This window comes from Loxodonta africana, chromosome 2 (assembly GCF_030014295.1).
Source record: "Loxodonta africana isolate mLoxAfr1 chromosome 2, mLoxAfr1.hap2, whole genome shotgun sequence".
In the NCBI taxonomy this organism is placed as follows: Eukaryota; Metazoa; Chordata; class Mammalia; order Proboscidea; family Elephantidae; genus Loxodonta; species Loxodonta africana.
Genome location: NC_087343.1, coordinates 76,878,256 through 76,890,273, shown reverse-complemented (window position 1 = coordinate 76,890,273; position 12,018 = coordinate 76,878,256). Strand labels below are relative to the sequence as shown.

At 38.1% G+C, this 12,018-nt stretch overlaps 1 protein-coding gene across 2 annotated transcripts in view; it reads right to left on the bottom strand.

The window, feature by feature from the left end:
* The window catches only part of FCHO2 (FCH and mu domain containing endocytic adaptor 2), a 149,104-nt gene that overhangs the window by 9,187 nt on the left and 127,899 nt on the right, over positions 1-12,018 (bottom strand). Inside the window, exons 20-22 of one of the 2 annotated variants that reach the window (XM_010588207.3) lie at positions 10,239-10,350; positions 3,296-3,451; positions 2,817-2,949 (exon numbers count right to left, since the gene is read on the bottom strand). In XM_010588207.3, the coding sequence (XP_010586509.3) occupies positions 2,817-2,949; positions 3,296-3,451; positions 10,239-10,350 (401 nt within the window). The remainder of the gene's footprint in view (positions 1-2,816; positions 2,950-3,295; positions 3,452-10,238; positions 10,351-12,018) is intronic. The other variant, XM_064272994.1, reaches the window with a different exon arrangement.

Below are 12,018 nucleotides of genomic sequence, written 5' to 3'. Positions count from 1 at the left end.
TATCTGTTGAATGAACAAATGGATACTAGGAATAAACTTTAAGCCAACTTAAGTGGCAGCACTTTTTTACTTTTTAAGTGTTTATCTCCTAGAAACATAAACCATTTTAATACAATTTCTCTATTAAAAATTCAAATATGTTCTTCTTGTTAGCTGCCATAAAGTCAACTCCAATTCATAGTGACTTGACATACAAGAGAACGAAACGTTGCCTGGTCCTGCAACATCCTCACAATCACCAGTATGTTTGAGTCCCTGGTTGTAACTACTGTTCCAATCAATCTCATCATGGGTCTCCCACACCCTCACTGGCCTTTACCAAACATGATGTTCTCTTCTAGCAGTTAATCCCTCCTGATGACATGTCCAAAGCAAGTGAGTCCGACAATGTTCTGCTGTGATCCATTTCACTGGCTCATCATCAGAAGTATATTGCCAGGCCTTTCTTCCTAGTCTTCCCTAGTTTGGAAGCTCCACTGAAAACCTGTTTGGTATTTGGATAACCCTGCTGGTATCTAAAATACCAGTGGAATAGCTTCTATCATCATAGCAACAGATAAGCCACCACAGTATGATAAACTGACAGGTAGTGGTCAAACAATATAGAAGTATATAAAATAGAAATTTTATCCCATGGCAATCTTACTTTCACTGTCATCTGTTACCACTGTTGTATATATCATTCCAGAGTTCTTCGGTATATGCAAACATGGATCCACCTCATTCTTTTCAATGGTTACAATAACTTATATAATCAATCTCCTCCTCCACTGGTGTGTACTTAAATGATTTCTAAACAATGCTGCAGCGACTATCCTTTGTATCTTTATCTTTGCCTACTTGTGTGATTTCTGAAGAATAAATTTCTGAGTAGAACTGTTGAATTAAAGGCTAAATCTATTTAACAATGTAAAAGAATTACCTTCTAAGAGGTTCTATTAATTTGTACTCATTAACACAGAGGTCACATCCCTCTTAAAACTAGACAAGGCAATTTTTTTTCATTTTTGTCTATCTAAAATGGGTAACTTGTTGTTTTAATATGCATTGCTGGTTAATACTGACATGAAACATAGTTCCATATATTATCCATTTATTGTGTTATTCACCTTATGTATTGATTTGTAAGCACTCTTTTGGGGTAAGTCCGTTGGTCTATCTTAGGTGTTGCAAATATTTTTCTCTGAGACTGAACTGTTAAAGGGTTTGTTTTAGCCAGATGTTTTATACACACACACACACACACACACATTTATTTTTGTGTCATATATCTCAATTTCTTCTTGCATGGCTTCTAGGTTTTGTATGGTATTTAGAAAGGTCTTCCACACTTCAAGATTAAAATATATAATAAATACATGTCACACACACATATATACATACATACATGTTCACCTATAACTTATTTTAGTACCATTATAGCTTCATTTATTACTATTAAATCTTTTATGCATGGGGATTTTATTTTGGTTAAAAATGTGAGTTAGGGATTCAGTTTAATTCTTCTCAAATGTCTAGCCTGCTGCCCCACCCAACACCATTTACTGAACAATTCACCTTTTCCACATTACCCTGAAATGCTGTTTTGTCATATAAACAATTTTCCATCTATTCTTAGATCTATTTCTGGATACTCTAATCTGCTCCATTCACCTGGTTATCTATTGCTGTGCCAGTTCCAAACTATTTTAAATATTGCTGCCTTATAATATGTACAGAGGAGCCCTGGTGGTGCAGTGGTTAAGTGTTCAGCTGCTAATCAAAAGGTCAGCACTTCGAACCCACTCCATGGGAGAAAGATGTGGCAGTCTGCTTCCGAAAAGATTACAGCCTTGGAAACCCTATGGGGACATATCTACTCTGTACTACAGGTTTGCTGTAAGTCCAAATCAACTCAGTAGCAATGGGTTTAGTTTATAGTAAGTATTCCCATTAGATCGAAATATTACTCCTCATTATTACTTAAAACATTTTCTGACTTATTCTTCCAAGCTTTGTTCTTCCAGAGAACTTAAAAATTACTGTCAAATCTCCAAACACACACACACACACACCCCTGTACTGGGTTTCTGATCAGGGTCACATTAAATTTATAGGTTAATTTAGAGACAGCTAACTTTTTTACAACACTGAGTCTTCCTTTCAACAAACGAAGTAACCTTTCTAACTATATTCAAGTCAGTACAAGTTTTGTTATGTTTTGTTCTATTTTTTCTTATTGCAAATATTCTTCTCCATTAGTTTTTCTAACTGGTTATTTTAAAAGCTATTAATTTTTGTATTAATTTTTAAACTGACCACCTTAATTCGCCTATATCAAATAGCTTTTCCAACTGATTCTCTTGTGTTTTCCATGAATACAATATCACCTGTAAATAATAGTTATTCTGTTTCCTTTTTTCCAATACTTACTGATTATTTTATTCTCTTGTCTAATTGCACAGGCTAACACATCCAGAAAAATCTTATATACTAACAGGAATAATGGGTCTCTTTTCAACTCCTAACTTTAATTGATTGCTTTAGGCATTTCAGTATTAAGCCTGATGCTGCTGGTCTTTGAAATAAATACATTTTTTCAGGTTAAGGAAGCATTCATGTATTTATATTTACTCATTATTTTAATCAGGAATACATCATGAATTTAAGTAAGCTGGTTAAAATGTCCATTAGTTTATTAACAGATTTTCTAACTTAGAAAGATCTTTGCATTCCTGGAATGAACCTCATTTGGCTTTGATATATTATTAATAATCTGCTATATTGTATTTGTTAATATTTTAATTTAGGATTTTTAACAATGATACAAAACTCACCTGATACTTTAATACATCTATATTATAATAAGAAGCAGCTGGGTTTTGCTCTGACAGCTTCTTGAGGTAGACAGTAACAGCCTGCATATTCATCCAAAAATCTTTTGTGCTGGAATCACATTGTGATGGATCACTATAATAGAAGAAAAATTTTTGTCATTTTGTCTTTACCTCTTGTTAATCTGGTGACCTGGGAAAGACTAGTAGAAATTAACTACATGGTGGAATGAAGGAAAAGTCACATCAGGGGATAAAGAACAGAACACAGCAGAAGCTTGCCTGAAAGAAGAGAAGATGAAGAGATGGAAAGGACTGAACAACTACTATCACCAAGATCAAAACAAAGACACAGATAGGCTGCTTAATAATAAGTAATTCTGACATTATCTTCAAAGTAAATATTACTGTTTCAAAGAATGAAGCAATTTCTTAAAAAAGAAGTTTATCCTTCAAAATACTCTAATTAAAAGCACACAAACCTGAACACAAGTTGTGCATTTGGAAGAATTTGCTCTAGTCTGCTGATATTTTTCACCCTGAAGCACAGCACAGCTGGAGATGGATTGCTAGTGAAGACTTTAATAATCCCACTCGGAAATGATATTGTCACATCACCAGTGATCTTTACAATACACCTGAAATTGAGGATTTTCAAAGGTGTTTAAATAAAACGCTTTAATCTCCATTCAAAGTCTATTTCACTCTAAAAAGGAATAGAAAAGAAAAGAAAACCAAACCCAGTGCCATCGAGTCGATACTGACCCATAGCGACCCTATAGGACAGAGTAGAACCACCCCATAGTGTTTCCAAGGAGTGCCTGGCGGATTTGAACTGCCGACCCTTGAAGTTAGCAGCCATAGCACTTAACCACTACGCCACCAGGGTTTCCAAAAAGGAATATGCATATATATATATATATATATATATATATATATATATCTCATACCCTATGTGTGTGGGTACATACACATAGCTTTCCTTCTAAGTGTGCATGAATTACTTTTTCAATTTAATTATAAAAAATGATTGTACATGAGATAGCATAGTGATCTAGCATTATCTTTTACTGAAATTCAACTCCCAACATAAACACAAGGGTGAGACTGTTCCTTTACTTTTCTGGGGTAACATCCCCTGGCTGGCCCCTAAAGACACTGCTGCCCCAGTGACAATCCCTAATTATAGCTAGGTTTCCCTCCCAAATCCTACAAAACACTAGGCCTGATGATGGTGGCAGATGTCATTCTTGCTCCTCATTACCTCTTCCAACCCTTGTGAAACCCACACCATTGAACTATACGAATTGCTACCCCATCCCCATTGAAGTCATCTTCAACACTTTTCTTTTTCTGAAAATTTTAGCTCTAGGTAGTCAGTCTGTCTACACCACTATTCCTATCATAATTTTTAATGATTTCAGTGTTCAGAGAGATGATCCTTTCAATATCCTGGCCCCCTCATTTTTCCTCCCCTTACCTCCAATGACCTTGTCTTCCAGCCCACCTCAGCCATACTGCACCCCCCTCCATAATTTCAATTTCAGACTTTCTACTCATCTCAAAGAACATTTCAAGATCCATCCTAAAGTACAACACTGTCGTCAGTGAAAGGGTAATATCCATATGCCTATAAGGAAGGTCAGTTAATACGACTATTTTTCAAATTTATGCACCAACCACTAAGGCTAAAGATGAAGAAATTGAAGATTTTTATCAGCAGCTGCAGTCTGAAATTGATCAAACATGCAATCAGGATGCATTGATAATTACTGGTGATTAGAATGTGAAAGTTGGAAACAAAGAAGGATCGGTAGTTGGAAAATATGGCCTTGGTGACAGAAACCATGCCGGAGATCGAATAACAGAATTTTGCAAGACCAACGACTTCTCCATTGCAAATATTTTTTTTCACCAACATAAACGGTGACTGTACACACGGACCTCGCCAGATGGAACACACAGGAATACAACTGACTACATCTGTGGAAAGAGACCACGGAAAAGCTCAATAATCATCAGTCAGAACAAGGCCAGGGGCTGACTGTGGAACAGACCATTAATTGCTCATATGCAAGTTCAAGTTAAAACTAAAGAAAATCAGAGCAAGTCCACAGGAGCCAAAATATGACCTTGAGTACATCCCACCTGAATTTAGAGACCATCTCAAGAAAACATCTGACACATTGAACATTAATGACCAAAGACCAGATGAGTTTTGGAATGACCTCAAGAACATCGTACATGAAGAAAGCAAAAGGTTAATGAAAAAACAGGAAGGAAAGAAAAGACCAAGGTGGATGTTAGAGGAGATTCTGAAACTTGCTCTTGAACGCTGAGCAGCTAAAGCAAAAGGAAGAAATGATGAAGCAAAAAAACTGAACAGAAGATTTCAAAGGGCAGCTCCAGAAGACAAGGTATTATAATGACATGTACAAAGAGCTGGAGATAAAAAACCAAAAGGAAAGAACATGCTTGGTGTTTCTCAAGCTGAAAGAACTGAAGAAAAAATTCAAGCCTTGAGTTGCAACAGATAAGGATTCTATGGGGAAAATACTAAATGATGCAGGAAGCATCAAAAGAAGATGGAAGGAATACACAGAGTCACTATACCAAAAAGGATTAGCCGACGTTCAACCATTTCAAGAGGTGGCATATGATCAGAAACTGATGGTACTGAAGGAAGAAGTCCAAGCTGCACAGAAGGTATTGGCGAAAAACAAGGCTCCAGGAATTGATGGGATACCAATTAAGATTTTTCAACCAACGGATGCAGCACTAGAAGTGCTCACTTGTCTATGCCAAGAAATTTGGAAGACAGCCACTTGGCCAACCGACTGCAAGAGATCCATATTTATGCCTGTTCCCAAAAAAGGTAATCCACTGAATGCAGAAATTATTGAACAATATCATTAATATCACATGCAAAACCAGCTGCAGCAGTATATCGACAGGGAACTGCCAGAAAATCAGGCCAGATTCAGAAGAGGATGTGGAACCAGGGATATCGTTGCTGATGTCAGATGGATCCTGGCTAAAAGCAGAGAATACCAGAAGGATGTTTACCTGTGTTTTATTGACTATGCAGAGGCATTTGACTGTGTGGATCAAAACAAATGATGGATAACATGGCAAAGAATGGGAATTCCAGAACACTTAATTGTGCTCATGAGGAACCTTTACATAGACCAAGAGGCAGTTGTTCAGACAGAACAAGAGGATACTGAGTGGTTTAAAGTCAAGAAAGGCGTGTGTCAGGGTTGTATCCTTTCACCGTACCTATTCAATCTGTATGCTGAGCAAATAATACTAGAAGCTGGACTATATGAAGAAGAATGGGGCATCAGGATTGGAGGAAGACTCATTAACAACCTGCATTATGCAGATGACACAACACTGCTTGCTGAAAGTGAAGAGGACTTGAAGCACCTACTGAAGAAAATCAAAGACTACAGCCTTCAGTACGGATTGCACCTCAACATAAAGAAAACAAAAATCCTCACAACTGGACCAATAAGCAACATCATGATAAACGGAAAAAAGATTGAAGTTGTCAAGGATTTCATTTTACTTGGATCCACAATCAACACCCATGGAAGCAGCAGTCAAGAAATCAAAAGATGCATTGTATGGGGCAAATCTGCTGCAAAGGACCTCTTTAAAGTGTTGAAAAGCAAAGATGTCACCTTGAAGACTAAAGTGCACCAGACCCAAGCCATGGTATTTTCAGTTGCATCAAATGCATGTCAAAGCCAGACAATAAATAAGGAAGGCTGAGGAAGAACTGATGCCTTCGAATTGCGCTGCTGGTGAAGAATACTGAATATACCATGGACTTCCAGAAGAAAGAACAAATCTGTCTTGGAAGAAGTACAACCAAAATGTTCCTTAGAAGCAAAGATGGCAAGACTGCATCTTACATACTTTGGGCATGTTGTCAGGAGGGATCAGTTTCTGGAGAAGTACATCATGCTTGGTAAAGTACAGGGTCAGTGGAAAAGAAGAAAACCCTCAACGAGATGGAATGACACAGTGGCTGCAACAATGGGCTCAAGCATAACAACAATTGTAAGGATGGCGCAGGACTGGGCAGTGTTTCATTCTGTGGTACACAGAGTCGCTATGAGTCAGAACTGACTTGACGGCACCTAACAACAACAACAACTCATCTAACCACCGCTTCCTATTTTTTCAACTGATTTCATCTAGTATCCATCTCTAACAATTCTCCCAGTCCCACCAGAACTTCGACTAATCTTCATTCGCCCCTCCATATCCTCATGTTCCTCCTATCCTTAGATTTCCTAGTCCACCATTATATATACTCCTTTACACATACTCTCACTTGCCCTCTTTCACTTGACTGTGCTCACCTGGCAAAACATAAGCTTGGTTAAATCCAGCTCCCCACATACATCTATACAGCTAAATGTGACTAGTGAAAAACATATAACCATGGTAACTGGTTTCAGTTCATAAGCATATGTATCTGTGTGGATAACGGATACAGACATAGACATATGGATAAAAACCCAACCCAGTGCCGCCGAGTCGATTCCGACTCATAGCAACCCTTTAGGACAGAGTAGAACTGCCCCACAGAGCTTCCAAGACACAGACATGAAAAAAAAATCAAACCCATTGCCATCGAGTTGATTCTGACTCACAGCGGCCCTACAGGACAGAGTAGAACTGCCCCATAGGGTTTCCAAGGAGTGGCTGGTGGATTCAAACTGCCGACCTTTTGGTTAGCAGCTGAGCTCTTAACCACGGTGCCAACAGAGCTCTTGATATAGACATAGACAGATATATATCCACAACCTTCAGTTGGGCCCCCCTAGTGTTACCTGGCAATCTTATTACATTCCCTTGTCTACTTACTCTTCTGCTCTTTTCATACCTTCTCCTTTCTCCTCTAACCTGTAATACTCCCTCTCAGACTCTCAGCTGGTGACTTTACTTTTAATTTCACTCAGGAAACAAAATCAGAAAAGAAATTCCTTACTTGCTTACTACTAAACTCCTAATCTACCTACCTTTATACCATATTCTCTGACTTTCCTCCTGTTTCAAAAGATGGCAATCTGTGCACGCAAGGCCAATCTCACCACTTCTGCACTGGATCTCATCTCCTATAACATGCTGAAGAACTTTGCTCTCTTTCCTACAGCATCAATTTCTCCCCTAAATATTTAATCTTTCCCACCAGCATACAAACATGCTGAAATACATGTATCTATAAGAAAAAAAAAAAGCATTAAAAAGAATAAAACTGTCCTCTGACTACCATCTCACTCCTGTTACTGCTCCATTTCTCTGCTCCCACTTAGTGCAAAACATCTTGAAGGTTGTCTGTATCTGCTCTCTCCAAATACAGTTGTCTGTATTTCCATCATCTGCTACTCTTGAACTCCTTCCAAGAAGGCTTTCATGTCCACTAATCCACTGAATCTTGCTCTTGTGAAAGTCACCAGTGACTTCTGTATTGCCTATGGTAAATTTTTCTTGACCTGCCAGCAACAATGGATATAGCTTCACAACTTCTTTCTGGAAATGCTATTCACTTAGTTTCTAAGACACTGCTCTATTGGTTCTCTCTTCACTTCTCTTCCTGCTTACTGTCTCAAACTCCTTTGCTTGATCACTTTCATCTTCCTGTTTTCTAAACCCTGGAGGACCCCAGAGTTTAGTTCTCAAACTTCTTGTCCATCTACTCCCTAAGTCCCACAGTTTTAAGTATTATATACAAACTAATGACTAGGAATTTTTTTTTATCTCTAGCCAAGGCCTATCCCCGGAACTACAGAATCATGTATCCAACTATCAGTGTAACTTCTCCACAAAGATGTCTTCATAATACTTCAAATTTAGCATTCTAATCCCTCAGCAAATATTGATAATTCTATTTTCAAATTATATTCAGAATCTCACTACTACCTACCACTTCCTCTACCAATACCCTTACCCAAGCCACCATCATCTCTCACCTGGACTTCTACAGTTAACACTCTAACTCTACATATACTACTGTCCCCTCCAGTTTATTCTCCAGGTAGCAGCCAGAGTAAGCTCATCATTCCTCTACTTAAAGCCTCCACTGACTTTCCACCTCACTCAAAATAAATTCAAAACTCCTTATCATGGCCTACACTGCCAGCCTTATCCAGTATCTCTCTGGCTTCATCTTCTACCCCTCTACCCCTTGCTTACTCCTACCCAGTGACACAGGTCTCCTTGCTGTTTCTTGAATATGCCAAGCATGCTTTAAACTCACTGGTTCCCTCTTCCTGGAGTGCTCTTCCCTCAGGTATGTACATTGTTTGCTCCTCTATGTCTTTCAAGCAGCTGCTTAAATTAACCTCATCAAAGAGATCATTCTATCTAAAACAGTAGCTCTCTATCGTTATTTTCTATCCCCTTACACCGCTTTATTTTTCGTCATAGCATATATCAGTATCTGATAAACCAAAAAAACCAAACCTACCTCTTTCAATTCTGACTCACAGAAATCTGATAGAACAGAGTAGAACTGCCCCATAGGGTTTCCAAGGCTGTACTATTTATGCGAGCAGACTGCCATATCTTCCTCCCACGGAGCAGCTTGTGGGTTCGAACAACCAACCTCTCAGATCTATTTCTTTGGTGTTCGTATTTTTATGCAAATGACGTGCACCTTCTACATTTGTTTGTCAACTACTTCCTCCCCTCATGAAGTATTTTTGAAAGCACCGCTATAGCAATTTTTTTTTAAACATGTTACTGTAAAAAAAAATTAGCATCTGCACTTACAAAAATACCTTAGGGGGGCATGGTTGGCAAACAAATGTAGGAAGTGCACATTATCTGAACAAAAATACAGTATTAGTTTTCCCTCATTATAATGCAAGCTCAGGAGAGAAGAACTTTGTTTTGTTCACTAAAGTATTCCCAGTGCCTATATAAGTCTGACACATAGTAAGCACTTAAATATTTGATGAATGAATGAATGTTGCATGAATAATGTTATATAAGAAAAATAGGGGCGATCACTCACTGAAATATAATTCTCTTTAAAGAAAGTGGCTAAACTAGGTCTGAAAAAGTCTCATATATTAGGCATGCATTCTAGGTCTCCCTTGGAAATGTCACCAATAATGTACGTTACGCCAAGGTTCAAAGTTCCATCTCTACCTAGGCCAGCTGCCATCGTCCTGCTCTACAGGTATGCCAAACAACAAATATGTCATATTGGTCATAAAGCCTGGGCAAGAATGAAAATAAATTGGGGGACTAGGCACCACTACTGCTCATTATAGCAAATATTTTAATTTGGAAGACAATCCCCAAATAACTATATTAGATAGTAAAAAGCAGGTAAACAAGTAACAAAAAACCCTGACACACACACACACACACACACACACACTGTATATTTTTCAAACTAACTTGGTGGGATCTGCTCCTTTAAAGTAGGCATTAACAGACTCTGTAAGGGCGATTGCCACAGGTAAAGTGTCCTGATTTCCAAGGCTGACAGGGCTGGGACCTCGTGATACACCTAGAATACAGAAAATTCATTCATTAAATTCTTCAGAAAGACATTAAATATCAAGACAGTAGATTCACAATGTTAGGTTGTCACAAATGACACTATTACTGGTTTCAATGATGCCCAAAATATAAATCTGGAGGTTAAGAAATTTAGCAAAAAACAAACTGGAACATAATACAAAGGACAAAAAAAAAATTGGGAAACCATGTCACACTGACTTTTGTTTTTAATGGAATGACACAGAAGGGTTAAGCAACAACGTCAGAAGGAAAAAGCCTTTAACTTGAAGAACTAAAATCACTAAAACATGGCTTTGATAACATTCAAATACTAAATTCTTCCAGGTTCTAACAATTATATACTTCAATGGCAGTAAACTGGAGTTTTGTATTTAAGCTATTTAGAAGAAATGTTTAAATATTTATGTAAATTTGACTCAGTAATTTTTACACACTAGTCATTACAATTCTCTTAGCTTCCTCTTTGTCTAAGGTTTGTATGGTTGCTGTCAGATGCACAGTCGACCCCTGACTCATGGCAACGCCATGCACAACAGGATCAGACTGTTGTGATCCATGTGGTTTTCACTGGTTGATTTTTTGGAAGTAGATTGCAAGATCTTTTTTCCGAGTCTTAGTCTGGACGTTCCGCTGAAACCTGTTCAGCATCATAGTAGCAGGCAAGCCTCCAACTGACAGTTGAGTGGTGGCTGTGCAGGAGATGCACTGGACAGGAATTGAACCCGAGTCTCCGGCATGGCAGGCAAGAGTTCTACCACATAATTACTGTAATTCTACCAATAAATACTGCCCCCCATGTAATTATTCATTCTTTTTTAAGGAAAACAATGAATAAACCTAGGTCAACACATATCTCTGAAATTTGAATGTATGCTTTTTACATGAATGCTATACAATGTTCACAGCCATCAGATGTTTTTATTTCAGGTGTGATTATCTATAATGAAAGACTGAGTTACTTTTGAGATAGCAAGAATATTGATTCTGATAAAAATCAGTATCGGCTTTCTCTGCCTCACAACTAAATGTGAGATCCTACAACCAGTAAGAAATGAGACTTTACTAGCATTAGAAACAAATTTTGATTTTCAAAGTTCTCTAGAGCTGGAAAAACTGTTCGGTATTTAAAAATACATGGAAACAAGAACTCCTGCTTCTAGGACATTGGGAAAAACAAAACCCTGCCAAAACGAAACAACTTAAAATTCATGTGAAAATAAAGAACTCAAGAATATGAGAAGTTATTCATAAAATTACAAAAACTACGATCGTCTAACCACTAATATGTGCCAGGTACTTTGCTAAGGAGGCGTGAAAAAAAAATAAAAAAACTTTGCCTTTTTGAGAACAAGCAGTTTTGCAAAGCAGAAGCATGCTTTGTGAGCAAGGGATGGGCTAGGATAATGAAACCCCAAAAAACCAAACCCACTGCCGTCGAGTCAATTCCGACTCATCGCGACCCTACAGGACAGAGTAGAACTGCCCCATAGAGTTTCCAAGGAGCGCCTGGTGGATATGAACTGCTGACCTCTTGGTTAGCAGCCATAGCACTTAACCATTATGCCAGGATAATGAAAGGATATGAAAACGAGGCTGGAGAGGTGTTTACGATCTAAATCGCAGCATGGAGGACCTCTCTGATCTTATCCTCTTG